Consider the following 25403-nt stretch of genomic DNA (forward strand, 5'->3'; position numbering starts at 1 on the left):
CTCTATGCTTGTAGGGTCTGCTGCTCATTCTTCTCAACCTGAGTCAACACCTGAACTTTATAGTGCTTCTTTGACAGTTCAAAACTCCAAGGGGCGTGCACTTACAGAAGGTATATAAGCTATTGTACATAATAATTGTATTAATTTTCCAGTGCACATTCTTTGCAATAATTATTACCATAGTATGACTAAAATTGCCTCCAGATTCAAACTTGAAACGCCTAATTTTTAAAAATTTCCTGGGGGGATGCCCCATTGCCCCCAGACCCCCCTAGAAGCACTGTGTGGTCACTTATACCACTTCTACTACCCTTAGCAAAATCCCAGATCTGCCTCTGGAGTCTGCCTCACCTATTTAAAATTTCTGGTTACGCCCTTGTTAACCCCACACTCTGCTTACATTCTTCAGATGTTCTGATCCTCGCAAGTGTTAATGGCGGTTCACCCTCATCCATGATCCAACTACAGTATGTGGAAGAGGTACATATATAATATTACAAATAAAAGATGGTAATGTACGTACCATCTACTAGCCAGATACACTTACATGCATTTATATAATATTCAACAGAGACAAGCGCACCTGACATTGATCAGTATCACATACATATTTAATGGAGACATATGTGCACAGTATTTGTGCAAGTAATACTAAACCGTAACAGGTAAACACAGTTCATAATATTGTATTTACAGGTGTACGTACCATGCTCCATACACATTGTACATCGTTACATATAATTAGTGCAGCAGCCATCCGAAAAGGAAACAAAGTGATTGGGAACATTTTCCATGTAAGATCACCACTGCACTGTGCATATCTTCGCTTCCTTCTAAAGAAAGAGTAGGACCTTAACCTCTGTGGTTGAGCCTGCGATATTAGACAATTTTAGAATTGTTTGATTAACCACAGGCAGAGGTTCAGTATATTGATAGAAAAATTTAGTGCAGACTGTGCCATATAGCTACGGTACCGCCCAAGCGCTACGTCGTTTCTCACGAGTGCGTGTGATTAAAAACTCACTAATTAAAGGGTGTGGCAGCGATTTCGCTACCGAGTTGTTATCCTCACTAATTAAAGAACGTGGCAGCCATTTTGCTAGTGAGTTGTTATCCTTTAATTAGAGGGATAACCAACTCGGCAGCGAAATGGCTGTCACACCGTTTAATTAGTGAGTTGTTTTAATGGCATGCACCGGTGAGAAACGATGTTGTGTTTGGGCGGTACTGTAGCTACTGAACTGGTTATCTTGTTAACTACCACTTGGTCATACAGTACTTTTCTTTCGACAATCTTCAATAAAGGTACATACTTGACAAGCTTGCTATAGATACAACAAACTTGCTCCTTGGTTGATCTCATGCCTGTTCAAATGGTTAAATATTAGAAACACTATAGTATGTTCACGTTGAGCTAAATCCTCAAAAACATTTAATAACTCATGGATGCAATTACACACGATCTTGAAATTTGGCTCATTTTTAGTACTGCTTGACCCACTAAAAATATTTCAAAATCTTTTGTTCAAATCTTTGATATATTTACGGCCAATCAAAATTTTCACAATACATTTCCTATGGGGGAAGCCATATAAGTATACTGTCCATTACAGCCCTTTCCTGAACTTGTAATGGAGCCAAACCGTACGTATCTGTTATCGACACCTTTGCTGTTACCAACAATTATCTGGTTGGCTGAAATGTTAACTCTGTTGAGAAAAAATCCACTTTTAATTTTTAGCTGTTTTTCAGGATTCAGCTCAACGTGAACATACTATAATAATAAGATATGGGTCAATTCCGCGACACATGAAACCTTAAACTTAAACTAAAAGATTTTCAAATCATTTTGTAATTATAAAATACTCACATGCCTTATAGTGCTGGGCTATATTGAAAATGATCAACACACACGATAGTGTGTCGTGCGGCCCAAGAATCCGGCGCGCCACACCGTGAGTATATTAACAGGAAGAAAGAAAACGCAATTTTCACACCTATGTAGCTCTGTGATTCCTTATCTGATTGGAACCACATTTGCTAAAGACGTGCCGCCCAGTTAGGGGAATCTACATACCAAATTTGAAGAAAATCGCTCCAGCCATTTCCGAGATACGAGCGAACAAAGTTTCGTTTTAATTTCTTCGTTTTTTTCTTCATCTTCTTCATTTCGCACACTTCGCAAAATTCGCCATAAAACACGAATGCGTGCTCGGATTGGGCTGAAATTTGGCACACTTAAAGGGCTCATTAAGGCGGATCTCCGTACCAACATTGGTAGGAATCCGATGAACATTCACGGAGTTATGACCGATTATTTGCGTAAAATAAGGTCGAAGGTCTGTCACGCCTACAGGGTAAACCGCTAGGAGGAATCAGTTGAAAATTGATATGTAGATGGAGCAACCATCGTAGGAGTGCCTTTTTGTGGTTTAAAAGGAATCGGGATAAAGACCATGGAGATATGACACAAAACCCAACCTGTGTCAAAATTACGCGATCGATTTTTATGAATAAAAAAACTATTAGTTTTCGTGTCTACCAGGCAAACCGCTTAGAGCAACGAGCTAAAAATCAGTATGTAGCTGGAATAATCATCATAGAAAGTTCTTGCAGTAGTACAGAATAATAGCATTAAAAATCACTGAGTTATGATTCGAAAGGCAACTACGTGCAGCAAATGCGAGATTGAGATACTCTAATAGAACAGTCACCCTAATAAAGCATTCAGCTGCATGTATAATTTACTCAGTTATATTACATTGCAAGTTATTCTGTAGGGAATTCAGCTACAAACAAGTCACCCTGTAGTCAGATCAGCTAGAAGAAGGTACCTAATAGAGAGTTCAGCTACAAAGAAGCCATCATGTAGAGAGTTCAGCTCAAATAAATCACCCTGTAGAGAATTCAGCTGCAAACAAATTGCCCTGTAGAGAGATCAGCTAGAAGAAGTTACCTTGTAGAGAGTTCAATTACAAAGAAACAATCATGCAAAGAGTTTAGCTGCAAACAAATCACCCAGTAGAAAGTTCCGCTATGAACAGATCACACTGTAGAGAGTTCAGTTAGAAACAAGTCATCCTGTAGATAGATCAGCTAGAAGAAGTCACTTTGTAGAGAGTTCAGCTACAAAGAAACCACCATGTAAGAGAGTTCAGCTGCAAACAAATCACCTGTAGAGAGTTCAGCTAGGAACAAGTCACCCTGTACAGAGATCAGCTAGAAACAAGTCATCCTGTAGAGAGTTCAGCTAGAAGAAGTTACATTGTAGAGAGTTCAGTTACAAAGAAACTACCATGTAGAGAATTCAGCTGCAAACAAATCGCCCTGTAGAGAATTCAGCTACAAACAAATCACCCTGTAGAAAGATCAGCTAGAAACAAGTCACCCTGTAGAGAGATCAGCTAGAAACAAGTCACCCGTAGAGAGTTCAGCTAGAAGAAGTTACATTGTAGAGAGTTCAGCTACAAAGAAACTACCACGTAGAGAGTTCAGCAGCAAACAAATTGCCCTATAGAGAATTCAGCTACAGACAAATCACCTTGTAGAAAGATCAGCTAGAAGAAGTTACCTTGTAGAGAGTTCAGCTACAAACAAATCACCCTGTAGAGGGTTCAGCTACAAACAAGTCACCCTGTAGAGAGTTCAGCTAGGAGAAGTTAAATTGTAGAGAGATCAGCTAGAAACAAGTCACCATGTAGAGAGTTCAGCTAGAAGAAGTTACATTTTAGAGAGTTCAGCTACAAAGAAATTACCATGTACAGAGTTCAACCCTCAAACAAATTGCCCTGTAGAGAATTCAGCTACAAACAAATCACCCTGTAGAAAGATCAGATAGAAGAAGTTACCTTGTAGAGAGTTCAGCTACAAACAAATCACCCTGTAGAGAGTTCAGCTAGAAATAAGTCACCCTGTAGAGAGATCAGCTAGAAACAAGTCACCCTGTAGAGAGTTCAGCTAGAAGAAGTTACATTGTAGAGAGTTCAGCTACTAAAGAAACTACCACGTAGAGAGTTCAGTAGCAAACAAATTTCCCTGTAGAGAATTCAGCTACAGACAAATCACCTTGTAGAAAGATCAGCTAGAAGAAGTTACCCTGTAGAGAGTTCAGCTACAAACAAATCACCCTGTAGAGAGTTCAGCTACAAACAAGTCACCCTGTAGAGAGTTCAGCTAGAAGAAGTTACATTGTAGAGAGATCAGCTAGAAACAAGTCACCCTGTAGAGAGTTCAGCTAGAAGAAGTTACATTGTAGAGAGTTCAGCTACAAAGAAATTACCATGTACAGAGTTCAACTGCAAACAAATTGCCCTGTAGAGAATTCAGCTACAAACAAATCACCCTGTAGAAAGATCAGCTAGAAGAAGCACCTTGTAGAGAGTTCAGCTACAAACAAATCACCCTGTAGAGAGTTCAGCTACAAACAAGTCATCCGGTAGAGAGATCAGCTAGAAGGATCATTTTGCAGAGAGGTTAGCTACAAAGAAATCACCCTGCTTCATCTTTTCTTCTTCCTGTAGTAAAGAAAAAATGACAGGTTAAAAAGCCCTAAAGCCGGCCATAGGCCGGCTTTGGGGTATACAAATACAAAAAGAAGTGAAATCTAATCCAAAACAGCCAAGCTGTAAAAAAAGAGTGCGGCCTTGAGAAAGGCTATGGTGAAAAAAGATGTGAAATCCAAGGTGGCGGCCAAGAAATGGCTGTGATGGTAGGTTAATGGTAAAAATTTTAATAACAACAATTCAGGTGAATTTGGTGCCGCTTGGTCTTGGCACAAAATTCACCTGACTTGTCATTGTTAAAATTTTTACCATTAACCTACCATCACAGCCATTTCTTGGCCGCCACCTTGGATTTCACATCTTTTTTCACCATAGCCTTTCTCAGGGCCACACTCTTTTTCTACAGCTTGGCTGTTTTGGATTAGATAAAATTATCATGTACACCAAATATCACAATATTACGGTGTATCATCAAATTCATAATAAAAAGTAAGAGACAAGAGATTAGAGAAGCAAAGAGGGTGGTAAGGTGTCATCCTACAAAGAAAAGCTACTAGTGGTCTACAGGTTTTAAATACATAGTCACAACTTGCTACAAGTAGGCTGGTACTGCAACTTAACCACAAAATTTGTTTACTATATTATGTATTGTGGGTGACCACAATACAGGAAACCACAGAGTGTATTCAGGGCAGAGCATGTGGTCACCACTTTACAAGCATTAAAATGCTACTAATCCCATAGGGATGTCTGCTCAAAGCATAACAGTACCACTCAACGACATGATTGTATGTTGATTGACATTCTGGTATGCACACTGGTATTAATATCATAAACGATAAATATAGTGTATATAGCCCAGCACTAATGCTTTATAGTGTCAATTATTACTACTGAACAAAAATTTTTGGCCAAAACACAGCTAAATAACGGCGGTATTATGAGGAACCATCTTTTGATGCAAAATTTTTGCTATTTCGACACTTTACAACTTAAAAGGGCAGAAATTCCAAATGATAAGGTCATGTTAGTCGATTCAATTTTCACGCTTTTCAAAAATTATTGCTAAAATCATGTTTTAATGTTTAGGACTGCTATAAAGTACATGGAAATTCTAAAACTTGGTAGATTAATCTGGGGTTTATTCCCTTTTAGAGGGACCATCTCCTCTTTGAATATATCAGAGCATTGGTTGAAATGACAGTGTCCTAATGCGTGTTGTACAGCTGTTGGTATCCTTCCTAAAAAAGCAAATCATGATCGGATACTACGTACCACAACCAATAGGATACTAGGATACATACATCCAGTGATTCCAGTCACCGCCAAACAGCCGGTAACGCACAGAAACACTGATCTACAATAAAAATCACCTGAATACTGAATTTATTTGTTGTCTGGCACTTTCAATTTACCATCAAAAGAGTGTGGTAAGGTGACTGAAAACAAGGTTGCTATCAATTGATTCTAGTGGATCTGGAAGAATTTCTATGGTCATTCCAGTATTATTTGCCTTCGAATTCTATGACCACATGCTAAATACAGTTGAACTCAGTTAATCCACTTTATTGTTGACATGCAGAAGAAACAAAGCTTATCATCGTAAAGCTATTATGCAACATTCAGAAACGGGTTTCCACATGGTATCCATTCACATTACGGACGTGCAAATAAGCTGTGCGTCTGTAACACTAGTGCAAGCTGTTCTTTAAGTGTGTATCTGCCGCCACAAAAACTTAAGTGTGTATATGCGTTACGGACATATGGTACTGCTTTGCTCTGAATGTTCACCACATCTGTTACACTAAATACTGACCCTTTCTTGACCAGTTGAAATTTGTAAAAACCTATTTACAACACCCTGTTGTAAAGTTATATCAGAAATGTTTCTTTCAGCGATGTAAGTATAAAACAGTGATGCATACAAACTGTAAATGTACATCCATAACAATGGAATAGACTATATATGTACATGCACAAGCCTCACTATGCTGTATTGTGCTTCAAATGTCACTCATGTAAACGCGCACGCGAATTTACGAAATATTGCACTGAAATCGCAAGGGCCATTTAAGTGGCCCTCCATATTTGGCACGGAGGTGCGCGCGGATTACGTGATCATGAAACGGTTTAGTGCAACGGAAAGCCACGTTTCTGGGCTTTAATTCGAGCTCAAGAACTATGTGCTGTGATTAAAGATAAGCGAGATATGGATGAAAATACTGTTGTTGATCAACTTTTCTATAGCGACACCGACGATGACTGGAACAACTCGGACGAAGAGGACTCTTTTGTCCATGGAGAAGACTCTTTTGTCCATGGAGAAGACTCTTTTGTCCTTGATAGGCTTACCAGGGAACAAGACGGTAAAATGGCGGACAGATGAATCGGTCCTATCACTTCGCCTGCCATTATAGATGATTATGGCGATGTGGAAGAAAATGATCGTGAGGAAGTGTTCAGCAAGGACGAAGAAGACATCGAGGAAGAAACTAACGATGATTATGAAGGTATAATGCTTTTCACATGTTTTATAACTTGAGTCCTGCTTCTTCTTCTAATAGCAGATGTGAGATATTGTGAAGGTCATGATGAGTCAAGCCATCCTGGACCATCTGGGCTACATAGTGGAGTGAGTGACGGTGGGATGGGTAGCCTGGAAACTGAATACCCCTGTAGTGGTTCTCCTGTGGCTTACCATGGCTCTCCTGTTAGTTCTTCCCTGCGCTCTCGTTCTTCTCCACATGCCCCATTTTCACCTAGTGATAGAGGCAGGGACTACTCACCATCTCCATCTGATCCTTTGTCTGGTAGAAATAGAGGGAGAGGTAGAGGAAGGGGTAGGGGAACTGTGTCTCCAATGGATCTTGTGCCTAGTCGAGGTAGGAGGAAAGGTACTGGTAGGGGTAGAGGTACCAGTAGGGGTAGGGATTTGGCTATCGATAATCCTTATACTCTAGAGTGCTGTTTCACACCTGTGAATGATCGTAGACCATCAAAAGCTTTAGGGAGCAACTGGCTACTAAACTTTTATGTCAACATAGCTCACTCCAGCATGGAGGACGTCAATCACAGGCTCTTCCACCTCAATCGCCTGCGAGGCTTGAGGAACGCCATTTCATAGAGAACCTTGGGACTGACGGTGACTGTGCAGTGTGTTCTGACCGGAAGACACATAGAAAACGTACTAAGTATGGCTGCGTAAATTGTGGAATGGTTCATTTGTGCCTTGAAACTTGTTTTAAGATATACCACACCAAGGAAAACTATAAATAAATAAGGGGTGTATGCTATTTACTGTGTCTTAGACTTTTTACAGGTTCAGCCAATGTATATAGTTTAGATGTGTTGACAGTATTATCTGTTTAGTTATGTACAGAGCTGTTTGTAATTCAGGTTTTTCCACAATTGTTTTTTTTTCTCTGAAATCACTTGGATCGGTGGTTTCTAAATGAGGCAAACCCTTTACTGAGTAAAGATCCCAGCTCTTTAGTGTATATATTTCATGTACATTTTATGTTTGAAAAGTTTTTCAAATTCTAATGCTAATAATAATACTTTATGTTTGATGAACAGTGCATGATAAAATGGATTGCTGTTGGTATTTGATTGACCAGTCACCAGAATACGTCTTGGCAGCACGTTGAAACGCCGCAGTGATTGTGTTGGAGTTCTTTGTTACATGCCTACAGGGTAAAAATAATTATGAGAATGCGACAATTTTTTTTCAATTCACAACTACCTGAGAGTTGTAGCTATGTCACTGGAATTTCACCACCTTGTATCAAGGGTACCACCCTTTCTAAATACCAAGTGTTGAGGCGAATGGACAGAGGAGCTGCCTACCATGATGATTATTTCCAAATGATGCGTGTATTGCTGTGGATAAATGGAGAAGTATTATTGATAAAAACATAATAATATTGGATAAACCCCAGGTTATCCACCGTCTGTGTACCAAATTACAAGCTGATACATCAAGGATTTTCACAGTTACAGTCGTGTAAAGACGTGCGGTTACTTCGCACAATTGTGTGAATACCACAAGTTTTTTCTAAAATTCATAAATACCTGAGAGTTGCAGCTATGTCCATGGAATTTCACCACCTTGTATCAAGGGTACAACTCTTTCTCGACACCAAGTATTGAGGTGAATCGCCAACGGAGCCACCTACCATGACGGTTATTTCCAAGTTATGCGCATATTACTTCGGATAAATAGAAAAGCATTAATGATAAACAATTGATAGTCACGATGGGTAAACCCCAGGGTACCCACCATCTGTGTGCCAAGTTTCAAGTTGATACGTCGAGGGTTTTCAGAGATACAGCCTTGTAAAGACGCGCGATTATTTTCGCGAAAGTAAGCATAAACTTTCGTGCGTTTTCGGTGTAATAAATAATAGGGCCATTATAATGGCCTTTGCGTGTTTAAGGGTTAAACATCTAATCAATCCCCCTCCCCTTCCAAAAAATAGCAGTATCAAAGACACAGAAGGGTACTGTTTTTGTTAGTACTATGTGGAGCTGTATGTATACAGCCTGTACTTGTAGTACAGCTATACACACCATCTGTTTATCATGTTTACATACTGTTCATGCTGTTCAACATGTACTGTACAAGTCCTCACTAAGCATTAAGTATATAAATCTATCTTATAAGCAAACTGAAATCAGAACTGTATGTCCGTAACATAAAATTTGTACATCCATAACACCATAAAGCAGATGATATCATATGAAATAAGAAACATAGTTCTCTTGCACTTAATTATAAAGCCATCTCTATGGTGAAAATATCTTCAATAAACTTTGTTGAATATACCCCTGATAGCTCACAGAATATCAAAGTTTTAATCTTGGTATATGCAATAGGACGGATGGCTGTGGTATTCAGGATTAATAGTGCAAGCATTGTAAATAGGAAGGAGTAAAATAGTGTGAGGCAAAGCCGAATACTATATGCGACAACTATTAATCTTTAATACCACAGCCATCCTTTCTATTACAAATTAATCTGCCAACCATAGCAACCATTACTAAGCAACAGCAATTTAAAAAATAACCACTGCAAAACACCAAGCACACTTAGCAATCACTGCTATGGTCCCAAAGTGGCATTTACCTCAGAAACAGTTACCTAGCAACCATTGCTAAGCAACCATATATGTTTCTATAGACATATATCACTATGGAAACACTAATCGTCAAGCCAGACATTCAACACTATTTTAGCCAATCAGATTAGTGTTACAGACTTTTATCTGGGACCCTGACAAACAAATTTTATTGGTTAATTGCTTGACGTATTTCAAAATAATACATCAAGGTACTAATGAGAGTATTATGTTGTAACACATTCACTTGTCGGATTAGTGTTGGAGTTTTGAGCAAGTTCCTGCATACATCCGTAACACTTAATATTATCTTTTTCCCAAGTAAGCATAATACTTTTACAACGTACTATGATAAAGGTATGGCACAGGTATGTATGTCGATGTGATATTAGTATGGTCAAACAATATTGTGTAATAATAGAGTAAGCAGAGGAAGTGTGTGAATGTACATCCGTAACAATGGAATTGACTTATGGCAAGATTTTAATTTGGTGATTTTGTAATTGTCCTCCAAATCACCAATTTTAATTCTGCGCCAAAATTTCTGCTCATACAATAATCAACAATTTTAGTCCATACTAAATTACTGAAGTTAGATTATTACACAAATTAATGTTACTGTGTTTCATGTATTGGGCTTTACTCCACTTGAAAGTTTCCAAAAATAGTTTATTACTCATGTAATACAAATAAAATAAGCACTCAACACTTGGCCTTGATACTAATAAAGCACTCGGCTTCACCTTGTGCTTTATTAGCATCTAGGCAGCACTCCTTGTACTTTATTATCCATATACCGTCACACTTGTGGCAATGCACAGTGCTTTAATGTACAATTATAGCATATGGAAAGAAGACTGGATTTATGACTTTGTCAGGCAAGCAGAGATGAAGGCCACTGTCCTGGTTCTCTCAACTAGTGATCATGCATGTGTTATAACACAGACTCAATAACACAGTGACTAATGGCTAGTAATAACAAGTCAAAGGAAAAATTAGAAATTTTTCAATAAGGGATCATAGAAAAAAAGTTGGGAAACAAGGGAGGTTGCCTACACCTCCAGTTATACTAGTGAACATTTAATCCCTAATCCAGTCTATACCCAAGACCAAGACTGAAGTAGGGATTAAATGTTCACTAGTACATCTGGAGGTGTAGGTAACCTCTCTTGTTTCCCTACTTTTTTTTCTATAATCCCTAATCGAACTTAAAATTAAAAATTTTTCCTTTAACTTGTTTATTTACTTTTTTGTAACATTATTATGACTGGTGAACCCACGCATACCACATCAAAAGAAAGGATGACACCAGAATTATTGGTTTCGTCTGAACGCGCGCCCCAGCTATCACAAACTGCTTCGAAAGTACAGTGGCCATTACCCTTCGATTTCAGCTATGTTCAGCCCAATACACAGCGCCACAGACGAAAAACAGTAAAAGAAGTCCCTCTGCAACAATGCAGTCACCACGAAAATACGATGATTCGCGCGCCCCCACCAACAATTACTGCCTCGTAAGTGTAGCGGCTATATTGCGCTTCGCTTTCAGCTATGTTCAGCCCATTACACAGCATTACAAACGAAGAACAGTGTTAGAATCATCCCTGCAATCAGTCCAGTCACCACGGAAAATACGGACGATTCACGTTTACAAACGTACTGAAGGGAAACATGCATCGCGCTACCGTGAATCGACACCTTTGGCTGTAAGCAAAAAGAAATGGGACACAAAGGAGGACAAAGGTAAGTTCATGATGCATACATTGTACGTACTGCAGTATGCCAAAAGGCACGTCTCGGGATGAAGCGATGTCGAACAGTGAAAAAATCAAGCCCGTAGCCTTAGCCGTTATCGAGTTATGCTTGCCTGAAGGCATCAGGCAGGCAGACAGGCAGTTAGCCAGTAGAAAATTCCATTGTATAATTAAAAAAAAAAACTCTTTACAATTTATTGGAAGCCTTTAGGATCATACTGAAGGCACTTTTGGGCTTGGTTATACCTAACCAATACTGCCAAGGTGGAGTTGTGAAGCTGGTTTTTGGGTGAGTTTTTTGGCTAGAAAACCCAAATCTCCATGATCCCTAATATACAGTACTACTGTACTGTATGATTCAGGCCCTCACACCATGTGGCATTGCACACAAATATATCCCATTACATTCTGCAATCGTGTATACATTAGAGTTGCAACGGTACAGTGTTTAGACGTATCGATATATTGCCTCTGGTGTATCATAATACAGCGATATATTGTACGATACAAAGTGAAGTCTAAGCAATGGTCTATGTTGTTTTTGCTTTTTAAAAAGAAATAAGTGAGCTAATTTTTCTTTGAGAAGTACTACATACTATTCAGTTTAACCACAATGTACAATAATTTGATTGTCAGCTATGTTAACAAGTCACGATATGTCGATATATCACGATACGTGATATATCGATATGGTTTGACTTTGTATCGATACAGCGATATTGTCCTAATACGATACGATATGCGATATATCGTTACATCTTTAGTATACATACACACACACACATATATACACACTGACACGCACGTATGCATGCACTCACGCACGCACGCACACACTACATACACAAAGCACACACGCACTCACTACATACGCAAAGCAAAGCAAGGCCTTCAGCTGTCTTGATAGCATGGTCATGCCTACTCAGTGAACCAGCACTGGGACACCTGTGCACTACTCAGGTGCTATGAGTCAGTACAGGATAATCCTCCTGGGGCAGGACTAGTAACCCGCAGAAGGCTGTACCATGTCCCACAGGTGAAGGTGTGGGCACCCGAAGTCTCACCTTGACCTTCACCCGCTGTGTGAGACATGGACAGTTGGCATTTGTTTCCCCAGTTAATACCAGGTACCCATTGATGTTATAGCTGGGTGGGTTGTTTTCCCAGTTGACAACAGGCCACCAGGTCCCCATTTAAACAGGTGGGTTGTTTTCCTGGAGCAATGTGAGTAAAGTTTCTTGCTCAAGGAAACAACAACACCAATTTGGCTTAACTGAGCATCAAACCGGGAACCTTTTGATTACCAGGCCGATGCTCTAGCCACTTGGCTATATGCTGCCTCACATCACTACACACATAGCATACAGAGGGACACTCTGGTGGAGGGAAAGTTTGGCGAATTAAACAAAATATCATTATTGGTGAAATAAAATTTGTCGAATTGTTAGCAAAGCATACTCCCTTGTTTTGTTAATAGCCATATTACTATATCTGGAATGTCACACCTGGTAGGTCACACTATAGTCCATGTTCAATGTGGAACGCTACAGCCACCCAAGCTAAGTACCCTGGATATGGTACAGCAGCAACTACATTTTGTCTAGACTCCAAGGTTAGAGGATACCACATGTAGGCTCAGTACACTGTTAAAATATGGGTGTTGTACTAGCACCTTTAAAGGGTGCTCAGTTGCATGTTTAAATATAGCACCCTGAGGTGCTACGTAAAGGTGTTATGGATACACCCCTAGAGTGTTAGACAGCACTACTAAAGAGCTATGGGAGTGTCAGGCAGCACTCCAAAAGTGCTATGGGTACACCCCTAGAATGTTAGATGCACAGTCATAGGGTGTTACAATAACACTAGGCACTTTTCTATTAATTTCCGAAGCTTTGTGTGGGTGGAGCTATTTTCATCTTGGCCTGTATGTTATGCATGGTTAATTGGGAAATACACATAACCTGTGAAATACAGTAATCAAACAAGAATACAGATAGGCTTACTTGCTTCTCTCTATACACTTTATGTAAGTAGCAATTTGTACTTATAACGTAACCACCAAAAAAATTTTAATTGCGGGATTTTATTCACAGAATGACACCCTGGGTGTTCTCACCACATCCCATCAGAGGTAAAGTGCAGCACTTAATATACCATCCCAAACAAGCTAGCTTTAACCAATCAAGAGCAAACAATGCCAAGTTTACTCAACATTAAATATATAATCACCCTTGCAAGTGTTTATCTTGCATAATAGTGACTAATACATTTTACCATATATTTTAGCTACAAATCAGCATAATGGATGTTTTTATGATTGCTGTTGAATTGTGAAACTAGAATTACAAATAGGGTGCTTGAACATATCATTACAAGACTTATAGATTAGGCAACACCAGGTATAACAGATTACCATGAGTGGTGTCTTCATTGTAGTCTATGGCACTGGCAAGACTCTAGTTAGATGGCCCAATGGTCCTTGGTGGTGCAAAGTTACTTAAAAGATTTCTTGATTCCATCAGCAACAGTTATATTGTAAAATAGACTTCTAATAAGAGTTAACATTAACTCTAAGTGAGCCACAAAGAGCAGTTATTTTCCTCACAAGCAAAATATCTAGATGGGACATGTACAAATTCATGATCCTAAAATCACCAAATTTTGCCAGTGCCAAAGTTTCTCTACATCCTCATAAAAGATGTATGCACGTGTTTATGACACACAGATATGCACATACAGACACAATAACACTGCAAAACAAGGACACGTGTAGTTCTATTGTGATTCTACATCAATATTTGCACTGGACATAAATGGCACATGATTAACACAATGTTGAACACCTTGACAATTACATAGTTCACAGTCCCTTTTTGATAGTAGCATACGTCACCAATTATCAGCAGGTACCAAGTATCAGCACTTGTAAGGTATAGTGGCTACACAATATGTGACTGGTCCTGCGAAAATAGGGCATGTGGGCACAAACTACACCCTATCGCATAACAAATCATATATCAGTAATACAATGAAATATTTGCATTCTGTCATTTGTATTATACAGCCAACTAAATGTTTTATAAGTGCTAAAAATTACATGGTCACATGATAACCACACAAAAAGTTATGAGTCATGAAAGCTTGAAAAAGTAGGCAAATTTTGTGTGCCCACATGCCCTATTTTTGCAGGCTTGGTCACATATATGGAGGCATAGGGTGTAAAGGATCTACGATGGAGGCTACCCAGTACCACAACAGAGGCGGATCTAGGATTTATGAAAGGGGGGGCTAACCCAAGGTACTAATCTCTTGGGTAGAGGTGTGCAAAGCACATTTTCCAGCATGTGAAGCATGCTGGAACTAGGGGGGTCTGGTGGCATCCCCCCCAGGAAAATTTTGAAAAATAGATGCTAAAATACTGCAATTTGGAGACATTTGCACATAAAATTCATAATATTTTCTGCCTGTAGATATTTTACATACTGCATGCCTTTAGATTATAGGTATGGCTCTCTGAAGCATTTTGCTAACGGAAAAGTTTGGGTAGGTACAGATAACCAAGTACATGATGCACCCCTCTCACAATTGCACAACACTGAATAGGTGCATGTTAGAATAATAATGTTGAAAGTGGAAAATTTTGAAATTTGAACAATACAAGATTGAATCTGAGAGCATTTTCAATGAAAATTGTGTACTTGAATTAAGTATTGCCATACATAGTAACTACATAAGTAGATGAATGAAGCCTTTTAAACAGACCAATGCACTTCATTGTATGTATAGGTGCAGGCAAATTTGGAAAAATTCTATAACAGAACCAACTACATGTTTCCAGTGAATGTTCTATTAGAGTAGTTAGCTGACTGCTCTATTAGAGTATCTCAATCTTGTACACCTCCAATGCTGATCCGGATCCTTGTTGCATAAAATTTAGCATAAATCCACTTATAATACCTTAGAAAGATGATTATAAGGTGGTTTTATGAGTATTTGTATTATTACTAGACATTGGGTGACCTGCAGTTCGATTCCTGGGGTTGGAGGGATTTTTTTCCTTACTTTGGCCCCTTTTCTGTTACACCTTTTCAGTTATAAGCCACTAAGTCTAAGTCCTTGAAATTAGGTTAGGTAATCCTAAGGCTGCAGCACATGTTGCTGTAGACCTTCAGTGCTGGTCACTGTAAAGCATTAATACAATACAATAATACAATAGTGATCATATAATTATGCTAAGACAAAGTTTCATTGTAATCCTCAGCATATTGATCAAGTAAAGCCTAAATATGAAGGGGGGGCGTCAGCCCCCAAAGCCCTTCCCCCCCCCCCCCTGCACAATGGGCTGTTATACCCTCTAAAACATTTCTTATAACTGTCTTCATTCGGTAATTTTTTTTTTCATTTTACAAGCTATGCTGGTTAACCATGGAATTGCGTAAAATAATTTTATATTGAAAACCAGTATGCTTTTGCGTCTAACCTGAATATCTCTCGAACAGCTGGCCTCATCTTTGTAAAACTTCTGTGTAACGGAGTTATCCAAGGACTGCACCTCCCATAAAAATTTCACAAAGAACCAACAATGCATCATGGAGTTACATACAAAAAACACTTTGTGCCGATAATTGGTAGTGCTGAGCGATAATATCGATAGTTCGATACTCGCGATCAAGAAATCAATATCGCGACATGATAATTATAGCTTACTATCGCGATATTGATGTAAGATTACTAGAAACATTGTTACCAAGTTTATTTAACTGTTTTGTAACTCTTCAGGCTTGCTTATTCGCGATATGCTTGGTTGCAAGGCTATGACAAGCTGTGTATAAATATCGGCCGCCCACGCAATTAGTCGATCGCTTCGCGAAGGGTCTAGAATTCCACTAAAAATGCTGCTTGAGAAGCTGGCTTAGCTGTTTTATATTTACTTGGCTTGCTTTATCATGGAAAAGTTTGGCTGCAAGGCTGTAACAAAAATTGTAGAAATATCGGCCGCCACGCAATTAATTACCTAATTGGTGCACTTACAAGAAAACCAAGCAAATTGTAATCTATGATGGTGTTAATTATGCTTAACATGCATTGAATACTTGAAACTTGACTGAAGATCATTCAAAGTGTAATTATCGAGTCAGGGGCGGATCCAGGACCTGGCAAGGGGAGGGGCACAAACGGGCAAGTCACTTGTAGGTAATCACGTTTATAGGCCAGATCATCTTGTTAATTGTTGCATTTTTGGAGCAGCAAATAATACACCTCTTAGTAGTATCTCACTGTTGATTTTTTACCATTTTGGCCTTTGCAGAAGGCTGTGAAGTCTTTCTTAAACAACAGCAACACGATAATTATTTTTAGAGGCGCTTAGTACGCACAAAGGTGCTGGGTGACGCATTTCATAGTTAGTTTGACTTTGGTTCACTTTAGTAGCAGGAGAATTCGTAATAAATGCTAGTAAAATGTGTTTATTTCGTGAGTTTAATAAGCTGATCTTGCCTGGCATAAAGTTTAGTGTTTTAATCAGAAATATGGCTCCTCCACAAGGTGAGTGGGGGGGGGGGGGGGGGGGGGGCATTTGCCCCAAATGCCCCATCCTGGATCCGCCATTGCGAGTTATTATCATATCGTGTTCAATATCTATCGTGATAGTGAATTTTCTACTATCGCGCTCAGCTCTAATAATTGGTCAATCACAGAAGTACCGGTGCCGATAATAGGTACCCCATGCCAATAATTGGTACATGATACGCATTGTGATTTTCCTTATAACAATACGTTCACTCACGTGAGATAATTAAAATTTGGTTCGCTAAGAGACGAAGGACTGCTCTGGTAAATGGTTCAAACTAGAAATTCATGTCAATGAATTAAAGAATCACAATTGCGAGATGAACTGGTGCTGATAATTGGCGACCTACGCTATAAAAATCTTCAAAAATAATAGATTAGGACACATTACTGATATGGACACTTTGTCATGGTTCCAAGATATCCAGAATATTTCAAATGATCAATCGTCGACATCAAAATCATGCAATACAGGTGTTTAACAATGCCTCTTGCAGTTAATAAAAGTAGTACTGATTATTGATCTTTATGAGAACCTGAATTTGTTTACACGTTTTTGCAAAATAGCTACCTAATTTTTTTTTCTATTTAAGTAAAGTCAACTGATCCTCCAACCTCCCAAACCATAACTGTACACACATACACTGTGAAGAACAGAACTGCATTTAATTTACACCGGCCACCATGGCTCTGTACACTGATTGGGTACTAATTAGCGCCAACCTATCGGAATAGACTTTGTACACATTTTATATAAGCATACAGGGAGTATGACCAGCTCAGTGGTGGCCCGCACACATATCGCGCAATATTGAGTCACGCGGACAGGTCGTACGAATTATTATGGCACAACCTGTATACCCGAATGTTAAATCCTCGTGTTAAATTGTGATGCAGCACTCACCATCACATTCCTGCACAACCTTACAACTTAAGAACCTGTGAAGCCTGATATATTTTTGAGGGCGAGACGAAACGGACAAACGGTATCCCTAAAAATGATACAAGCAAAAATTATATACAGTTAGGTAATAAGTAGTAGTATGGCGTAGTTTTCAGTATGTACTTGTGTTTCTAGTCCATAATATATTGAATTCAAAAAAAAATGATACAGGAAACGCACCCCGAATAACGTATAAAAATAGGCTGTGACTATTGACACCAATTATTGGTGGCGCTAAGAGCCATCAAATAACTGTTGACACCAACTCTATCACGTGATCTCACCAGGATTATCGATACACTGCAACGTGACACCAGATGATCAAGTTATGACGGAGTGGAGCCGTGGGGCGCGTTGCAGATATTATTATTGTTAATTAGCAAAGCCCACTAGGGGCAACACGCTAATGAGCATTACAATCACATATTATATTACTTACAGCATTCTTAAATGTTTCAAGATCTATTGTGTCGATGTCAGGAATTTGAAGGGAGTTCCATTGAATAATTGTTCGAGGGAGGAAGGAGTATTTGTACACATCAACTCTTGTTTGCAATTGAGTTAGCTTGAGAGGACGGGTGTAGGACATTGGAGTTGGTGACGGTAAGCAATGATCAGGTATTGCTAGTGAGTTCCTGATAATCTTGAATAGGAAGGTGAGTCTAGCAATTGTTCTTCTGATACGCGTCTTGACTTAGAACTATGTATTTGGAGTAACAAGTAGATGATTTACGGTTCATAGTAACAAACATTTTTGTGTGACTTATATTGTTTTTCTATATAATGCACAAGATTCATCAACAGTTAAATGGACCCTGGTAAACAGTATTCGGCTATCTTCCATGTCATCCACTCCCTTATTTCATTTGTGTTCCCTTGTAAGGTGCATGGTAGTACATGACATACTATGCAGAGAGGATTATAACTAGTCTTCGTTGATCTGACATTATGTCAAATCAAAGTCAAAGTTGATCTGACATGATCTGACATTGTAATGCTTAGCAGCATGCATAAGCATGCCAAGTTGGGGCATACCCCCTGAAAACAAAAATTGGATTTTCAAAGCTTGGATGTGAGTATTTTGACACCCAAACTCCTTAGCAGCCATGCACTGTTACATTGTTAAACCACATACATATAAATCTGTAGTAAAAACATTATGATGATTTGATATGAAATTATCCAATGTGATGTTTTGTGACTTGTATCTATATCAGTTATGGTTTTAACTGCAAGACATTTAAAACCCCTTTAGAAAACACTAAAATAGTGTGTGAGCATGTGGCAGGATGGTGCAGATTGCACTTCATTGAAAGGTGCAGGTTCGATTGCTGAAATGAGACAACTTTTTTTCTTCGCTTTTTTGAACCTTTTAGGTACACCTTTTTAAAAGCTGTTCGACTGCTCTATTAGAGTCACTGACTGTTCTATTAGAGTATATCGATCTTTTTTAGCAGAAATCGGTCGGCCATCCTTGACTGGTTCAGCAGGTAATTGGGCAGTCTTCAAGCCAATTGGTCGGTAAATGTCCGATGGCCGACTGTTATAATCCACTCTGATACTATGACATATGTACCTGAGTAAAGTAATACAATGCTCTCTCCATCATTTCATGCAGGACATACTGAAAGTACATGCTAGTTGTAATGCCATATTATATAGTTGCTTACCATACAAACAAAATTCCACAGTCACAGCTGTTAGTCTGCAGTGGCATATCAGAGTACTGAGGTAAAACGATATTGATCAATTGTTATTATTACTATATACCTGTAGCCATCTTACTTGTGATAATGCATGAATATCTTTCCATGTGACTCCCGTATTTGCAACCAACCATTCTTTAACAAAACAACACAATTGGGATGGGTGTTTGCCACTGAATCATACAGCCACAACTCCTTCTTAACAGGGTGCAATACCTATGGGAGTACGTATACATGCACATGTCAAACTGAAATATATAGAAAATCATAGTTGTACCACTAGTATCCAGTGTGACTGATTGATGTTAACTGGAACTACCCATAAACTGTAGTCACAAATGTTAACCTAACCAAACATGATGTTACAATGTACATGTAGCTACTAATATAGTGTTACTTACATTACGATACCACTTTTTAGCCAAATCCAGGTCACGGCACATGTTGTTGTACAAAAAGGAAAATGCAACAAAGGCTTTCTTCCCATTCTGCATACAAGATACCATTTTGGTAGTACTAAACACATATGTTTGTAACTTGTAAGATGTACCAATTTGGAGGAATAGATTGCAGCAACCTTCAGAAATGTAATGATTGTCTATAGGGTTATACACATAAGATATAAGATAAGTTTAACCCTCTCATGTGTGGTTTTTTACCTTGTCTGTAAGCCAGTTGCCAGGGAATAGAGCAAAAACATCCACATCCATCATATCTGATGACCCCATTTTCCCGAATATCCCTTGCTGTGCTTCACGCCATATATCATAAACTTGTAATAATGAAATATAGATATGTACAAAGTCTTAGTATGTGCAATACCACATCTTTAATTTCTGGCTTCAGTGTCCACCATGAAGACTTATCAAGGTCTACCCAAATGTTTGTACTGTCAGTACAATGAATACTGGCTGTCTGTTGGCCTGTAAAATTGGCACATTTTGTTACTAACTAATTTATTACAAACCATTACCAGTACAACGCCTGTTTACACAACATTGCTTCTTCTTTCCAGACCCACCATACTTAGTCATATCAAGACATGCAGAGCACTTCTCGCAATTCTCGGATTTACACCCAACACAATCTCCACGTCGACGTGATCGTTTCCTTGCTGCAACTGGATCTCCCATATTATTATGTAGATTGACTGGCATATCAGTTAGTTGCATGTACAAGTATATGTATACTTACTTGCATCATTTGTCTGTGTCTGAAGATCATCTGTGTTAATGCTACGTTTCTTCTTAGCTTTTGATGGCCAATACTTTGAAGAATACTTCGGGCGGCCACGAATTTTTGTAGATGGTTTAAGATGGACAGAAGTTTTATTCACAGGTAATGGTGTAGCTGAAGGTGTTGCCAATCGTTCCATTTTCACCGCTTCAAATGTCAATTCTTCTTTGTTAATTGTCGTTTCTTCTTCCTCATTGGAACAGTTGATAGCAGTTGTTTCTTCTTCCTCATTGGAACAGTTGATAGCAGTTGTTTCTTCTTCTTCAAGTTCTTGTTCATGTAGGGTCACCACTTCACACTGTACAGGGGATTCATCAAGAATTACATCAAACTCATCCGCCTGAACTGGCTTTTCTTGTGTTGGTTGATCCTCATCATCACAGCTTACAATTACACAATTGGAACCTGAATACCATTTATGTAGCAGTGTTTCTACTGTACTGTACATTTCTCAAAATTGAACCATGCCAACTGTGCTAGTTTGAACTGCAACTTTTTGGCATAAGCTTAGCATCTTCTTGTACTTCTGAGCTTGATTCAGTGTTCCTTGAACAAGTGGCTTTTGCAGTACATCATACACAGCATGATTACCTGAAGTTTCATTGTGGAAGCTTTCTTCTATGTCTTGTGATACAAAATCAATCTGGTATGATTTCAGCCATCACTGGTGTATTGTGGTAAGCTCCACTAAGGGCAAACCCTTGTGCAAACGGGCACTGATTATGTGCCTGCAAGGGAGTAGCATAGTACTCCAAAATGAGCAAGTGCACTCACTAGATTCCATGTTCACCTTGTGAATACAGTCTTTAAATGTAACTGTTACCAGTGGACCATCATCACTGGAAAACTTGTAATCTACTTTTTGGGCCACTTCTAACTGATGCTGTAACAATTTGATAGTATATCCAGTACATGCTGCAGCGATGTTCTTCATCCCTGGCATATGGCCATGTTTGGTGGATACTGTAGTAAACTGTTCAACAAAAGCTTGGTGGCTACTTTCTTGATTAATGGATTTCACAAAGGTGAGTAATCCTTCAAACATTTCAGAGGAAGTTCGCCCCATCAAATCTTTGAGCTTACTGTGACTACATTCCAGTCTGTTGTTTGTGGTGTTACCAAAGTGAACACTGCAGTCCCATTGAAAAGAAACCCACATATCAGTGCAATTATTCCAGTTGTCAAGAAAGTATTTCTCAAAGCTAGGATTTCCAAGACGCACAATCTCTGCTAAGTAATCAACATATTCATCCATAGTTTTACTGTACACCATGTCATGTAGTACTTTTCTTAATGCATCCCTTCTTTCTTTAGGCACTTCAAGATCAGACACAGCTTTATAAAAACATTTGATGACATGGAACTGACAAAACAGGATTGTTGTGTTGGGAAGTTCCTCTATGAGTACAGATAGTTCAGTAAAATCTTTGTCGATGATGACAACTTTTGTGTTGCTATAACTTGGGTGGCATTGCTTAAATCCTTGAATAATAGCTGATAAGTGCTGTGCGCTTTCATCTGTTGTGGCAGCATAAAACACTGTTCTGCCATGACCATTTCCATTCTCAATCATGAAAGAATACAGTGGCATGCGTGATGCATTTACATTGTAGGTACCATTGATCATAACTACCTCTGGGAACTTTTCATATAAGCACAATAAATGAGAAGAGGCAAAGTAAAATATTGACAGTTCATTAGCTTCATTAACAATCATACCTCCTTTGCTACCCTTATCACTTTGGATCTCCTCCTCCAGTCGATCAATAGTGATCTGTGCCTTGTCATGTCTGCCTTTTGATTCTAGTTTAGCTTTAGTTCGAACGTTTTGAAGATCCTTGAGTACAACTTGCTTCCCAAATTGTTTAAGTATGTACTGTCTAACCAATTTTAGTTTTGGTCCCATGGACACAACATTTGTGACCTCCTTTAACTCATCACCATCAAGGCGGCGCACAGAAGGGTAGTGAGGAATGATGTGAGCTCCAATGGGATGACTATGATTCAAATTACATCTCTGTAGTAACAGTGAATTTCTTGACACTGTGGTTATATGAAGTGTACAGCTCAGCAGAACACTTCAAAGCAAAGTGGTGTTGTGTAGGCCTGATCCTTTTACCCCTCTTCCTTGCTTCTCCATAATGTACACACCTGAAGACACATGTATACTTACATAATTTGTGACCGAATCAGGCTTCCACACAGTCAATTCTTTGACTTTGACCAACTGTAACATGGCCTACCAGCATGCTGTTTACCTGAAAATTTTACACAGTGATTCCATACCATTACAATACTACAGGTGGAAATTTGAAGCTGATGGCATATTCCTACATTGTGTTATAAAAAACTGGATGTGTGTGGAGTCCTGGACTCCTGGTTTTGTCAAATTCAGTCACATTTAACATATAGCTATATATTGTATAAAGTATGGGACACACACACACACACACACACACACACACACACACACACACACACACACACACACACACACACACACACACACACACACACACACACACACACACACACACACACACACACAAATACGAACAAATGCACTTAGTATCAAATATTTTTTTTCAAATAACAATAATATTTTTAGTCATGTCAGAATTAGATGACCATCACCTCTTCAATGATGATGATGATGTCCTAGTTTGGACTCCCCCAACACAATAGGACAGAACATGATTAGAAGACTGGGGGTTAGCAAGCCAGGTGGCAGAGGCCATCAGATCGTCTAATAATACAAGTACTTTACATGCTATGTGCAGTATAAAAATTTTGTGAAACGTCATTCCATTCAATTACCCGAATAACTGACAGTTATAAACTGCTTGGTAACTGGTTATGATATTCTGTCAATTTTAACAGCTCTATTCAATGTAGCAATAGCTACACAGGGGCGGATCTAGGATTTATAAAAGGGGGGGGGGGGGGCTAACTCAAGGTACTAATCTCTTGGGTAGAGATGTGTGAAGCACACTTCCCAGCATGCAAAGCATGCTGGAACTAGGGGGGTCTGGGGGTGTGCCCCCCAGGAAAATTTTGAAAATTAGATGCTAAAATACTGCAATTTGGAGACATTTCCACATAAAATTCATAATATTTTCTGCCTGTAGATATTTCATATACTGCCTTTAGATTATAGGTATGGCTCTCTAAAGCATTTTGCTAATGGAAAAGTTTGGGTAGGTACAGATAACCAAGTACATGATGCACCCCTCTCACAATTGCACAACACTGAATAAGTGCATGTTAGAATAATAATGTTGAACGTGGAAAATTTTGAAATTTGAACAATACAAGATTGAATCTGAGAGCATTTTCAATAGAAATTGTGTACCTGAATTAAGTATTGCCATACATATAAGCGCTTTAAACAGACCAATGCACTTCATTGTATGTATAGGTGCAGGCAGATTTAGAAAAATTCCATAACAGAACCAACTACATGTTTCCAGTGAATGTTCTATTAGAGTAGTTAGCTGACTGCTCTATTAGAGTATCTCGATCTTGTACACCTCTAATGCTGATCCGGGTCCTTGTTGCATAAACTTTAGCATAAATCCACTGATGATACCTTGGAAAGATGTTTATAAGGTGGTTCTATGAGTATTTGTATTATTAGTGATCATATAATTATGCTAAGACAAAATTTCATTATAATACTCAGCATATTGATCAAGTAAAGCCTAAATATGAAGGGGGGGCTTCAGCCCCCAAAGCCCCCCCTCTGGATCCGCCCCTGCTACAAGCAGTTATCCAAAACATGTGCTAAAAAAGAAACAAAAAAAACCGAGTCCAGTGATTGTACACCACAGGTAGCTACACATTATGTCTGTACAAGATTAAAAGACAGAACCTCTAACCTGTAGAGCACAAAGGCAAATTATAACTCCTCGTTGATTCTTAATTCACTACCAGCTTTCTGTTTCCGTTTGTTATACTCTTTCACTGACTGCGAATTGAACCGTCTTAATGGATGGTGGTAGCTAATCACTCTCTAATAGCTTCACAGCTTCTTCAACTTCTTTGATAGTTTCAAACGTTCTTCCAATAGCAATGGGTAAACCATCCATTTCAAATTGCCGCTAGAATTGCCACTAAAAACAGCGACACTAAGTTCTGTATTCTTCCGTACAGAATTGGGATTGATAGTTATCGAAAATGTCACGTGATAGAGTTGGTGTCAATAGTCATAGCGCCACCAACAAGTTGGTGTCTAGTCACAACCATAAAAATATGTGACCCGTAAGTCATGACAATCATGTGGTATTAATTTTGTCTCCAGGAAGTGAAGTTCGCAACTTAGGTCTCTGCGAGGGTCTCTGTTGTGTCGTAGATAATATATACTATCTATGGTTTTGTCTACCAAGTTTCGCTGTTTTGAAGTCTTCTTTTAAGTCTCTGACGACACGTGGTGATTTCACTGTAAGTAGACCACATGCACATACGCTATATATTATATTACACAGCTTGTGGGTACTATGATTGTACTACCGTACGGCCTAGCATCAGTGCTATGTTATCAATTTATGACTGGGATCAAGTGCACGCTCATTAGTGAG

General features: G+C 38.9%; 3 protein-coding genes and 1 long non-coding RNA gene across 8 annotated transcripts in view; 2 read left to right on the forward strand and 2 right to left on the reverse strand.

Moving 5' to 3' along the window:
* LOC136247096 (sentrin-specific protease 2-like) overlaps positions 1 to 24998 on the reverse strand; it is a 34001-nt gene extending 9003 nt beyond the window's left edge. For 2 of the 4 annotated variants that reach the window (XR_010697081.1, XR_010697082.1), the window contains exons 1-6: positions 24705 to 24998; positions 20785 to 22977; positions 20564 to 20740; positions 20250 to 20513; positions 19992 to 20188; positions 19876 to 19936 (exon numbers count right to left, since the gene is read on the reverse strand). Coding sequence is in view for 1 of the 4 variants with exons in the window: in XM_066038713.1 (XP_065894785.1) it covers positions 431 to 462; positions 19555 to 19610; positions 19670 to 19806; positions 19868 to 19936; positions 19992 to 20078; positions 20141 to 20188; positions 20250 to 20318 (498 nt within the window). In the remaining 3 variants the exon portion in view is untranslated. Of the gene's footprint in view, positions 1 to 400; positions 463 to 19554; positions 19611 to 19669; positions 19807 to 19867; positions 19937 to 19991; positions 20189 to 20249; positions 20514 to 20563; positions 22978 to 24704 lie in introns of those variants that run through there. The other 2 variants (XM_066038713.1, XR_010697080.1) reach the window with 2 other exon arrangements.
* LOC136247097 (uncharacterized) lies at positions 6642 to 8075 on the forward strand. Of its 2 annotated transcripts, none has more exons than XM_066038714.1 (3): positions 6642 to 6868; positions 6920 to 7012; positions 7067 to 8075. In XM_066038714.1, exons 1-3 carry the CDS (start codon positions 6712 to 6714, stop codon positions 7624 to 7626), a joined length of 810 nt encoding a protein of 269 aa, XP_065894786.1. In that variant the 5' UTR covers positions 6642 to 6711; the 3' UTR covers positions 7627 to 8075. The 2 variants fall into 2 exon arrangements, with proteins under 2 accessions (XP_065894786.1, XP_065894787.1); XM_066038715.1 differs by having other exon boundaries at positions 7070 to 8075.
* On the reverse strand, positions 7931 to 8914 carry LOC136247098 (uncharacterized). The gene is made up of 2 exons (XR_010697083.1): positions 8245 to 8914; positions 7931 to 8188 (listed from the first exon to the last, which is right to left on the reverse strand). It is a non-coding gene; the product is annotated as an uncharacterized lncRNA (long non-coding RNA).
* Positions 24999 to 25098: 100 nt separating the features above from the next.
* The window catches only part of LOC136248022 (NACHT, LRR and PYD domains-containing protein 3-like), a 46481-nt gene continuing 46176 nt past the window's right edge, over positions 25099 to 25403 (forward strand). Inside the window, exon 1 of the mRNA XM_066039839.1 lies at positions 25099 to 25266. The gene's annotated coding sequence lies outside the window, so the exon portion shown is untranslated. The remainder of the gene's footprint in view (positions 25267 to 25403) is intronic.

The sequence above is a fragment of the Dysidea avara genome, chromosome 2, assembly GCF_963678975.1.
Source record: "Dysidea avara chromosome 2, odDysAvar1.4, whole genome shotgun sequence".
NCBI classification, from domain to species: Eukaryota; Metazoa; Porifera; class Demospongiae; order Dictyoceratida; family Dysideidae; genus Dysidea; species Dysidea avara.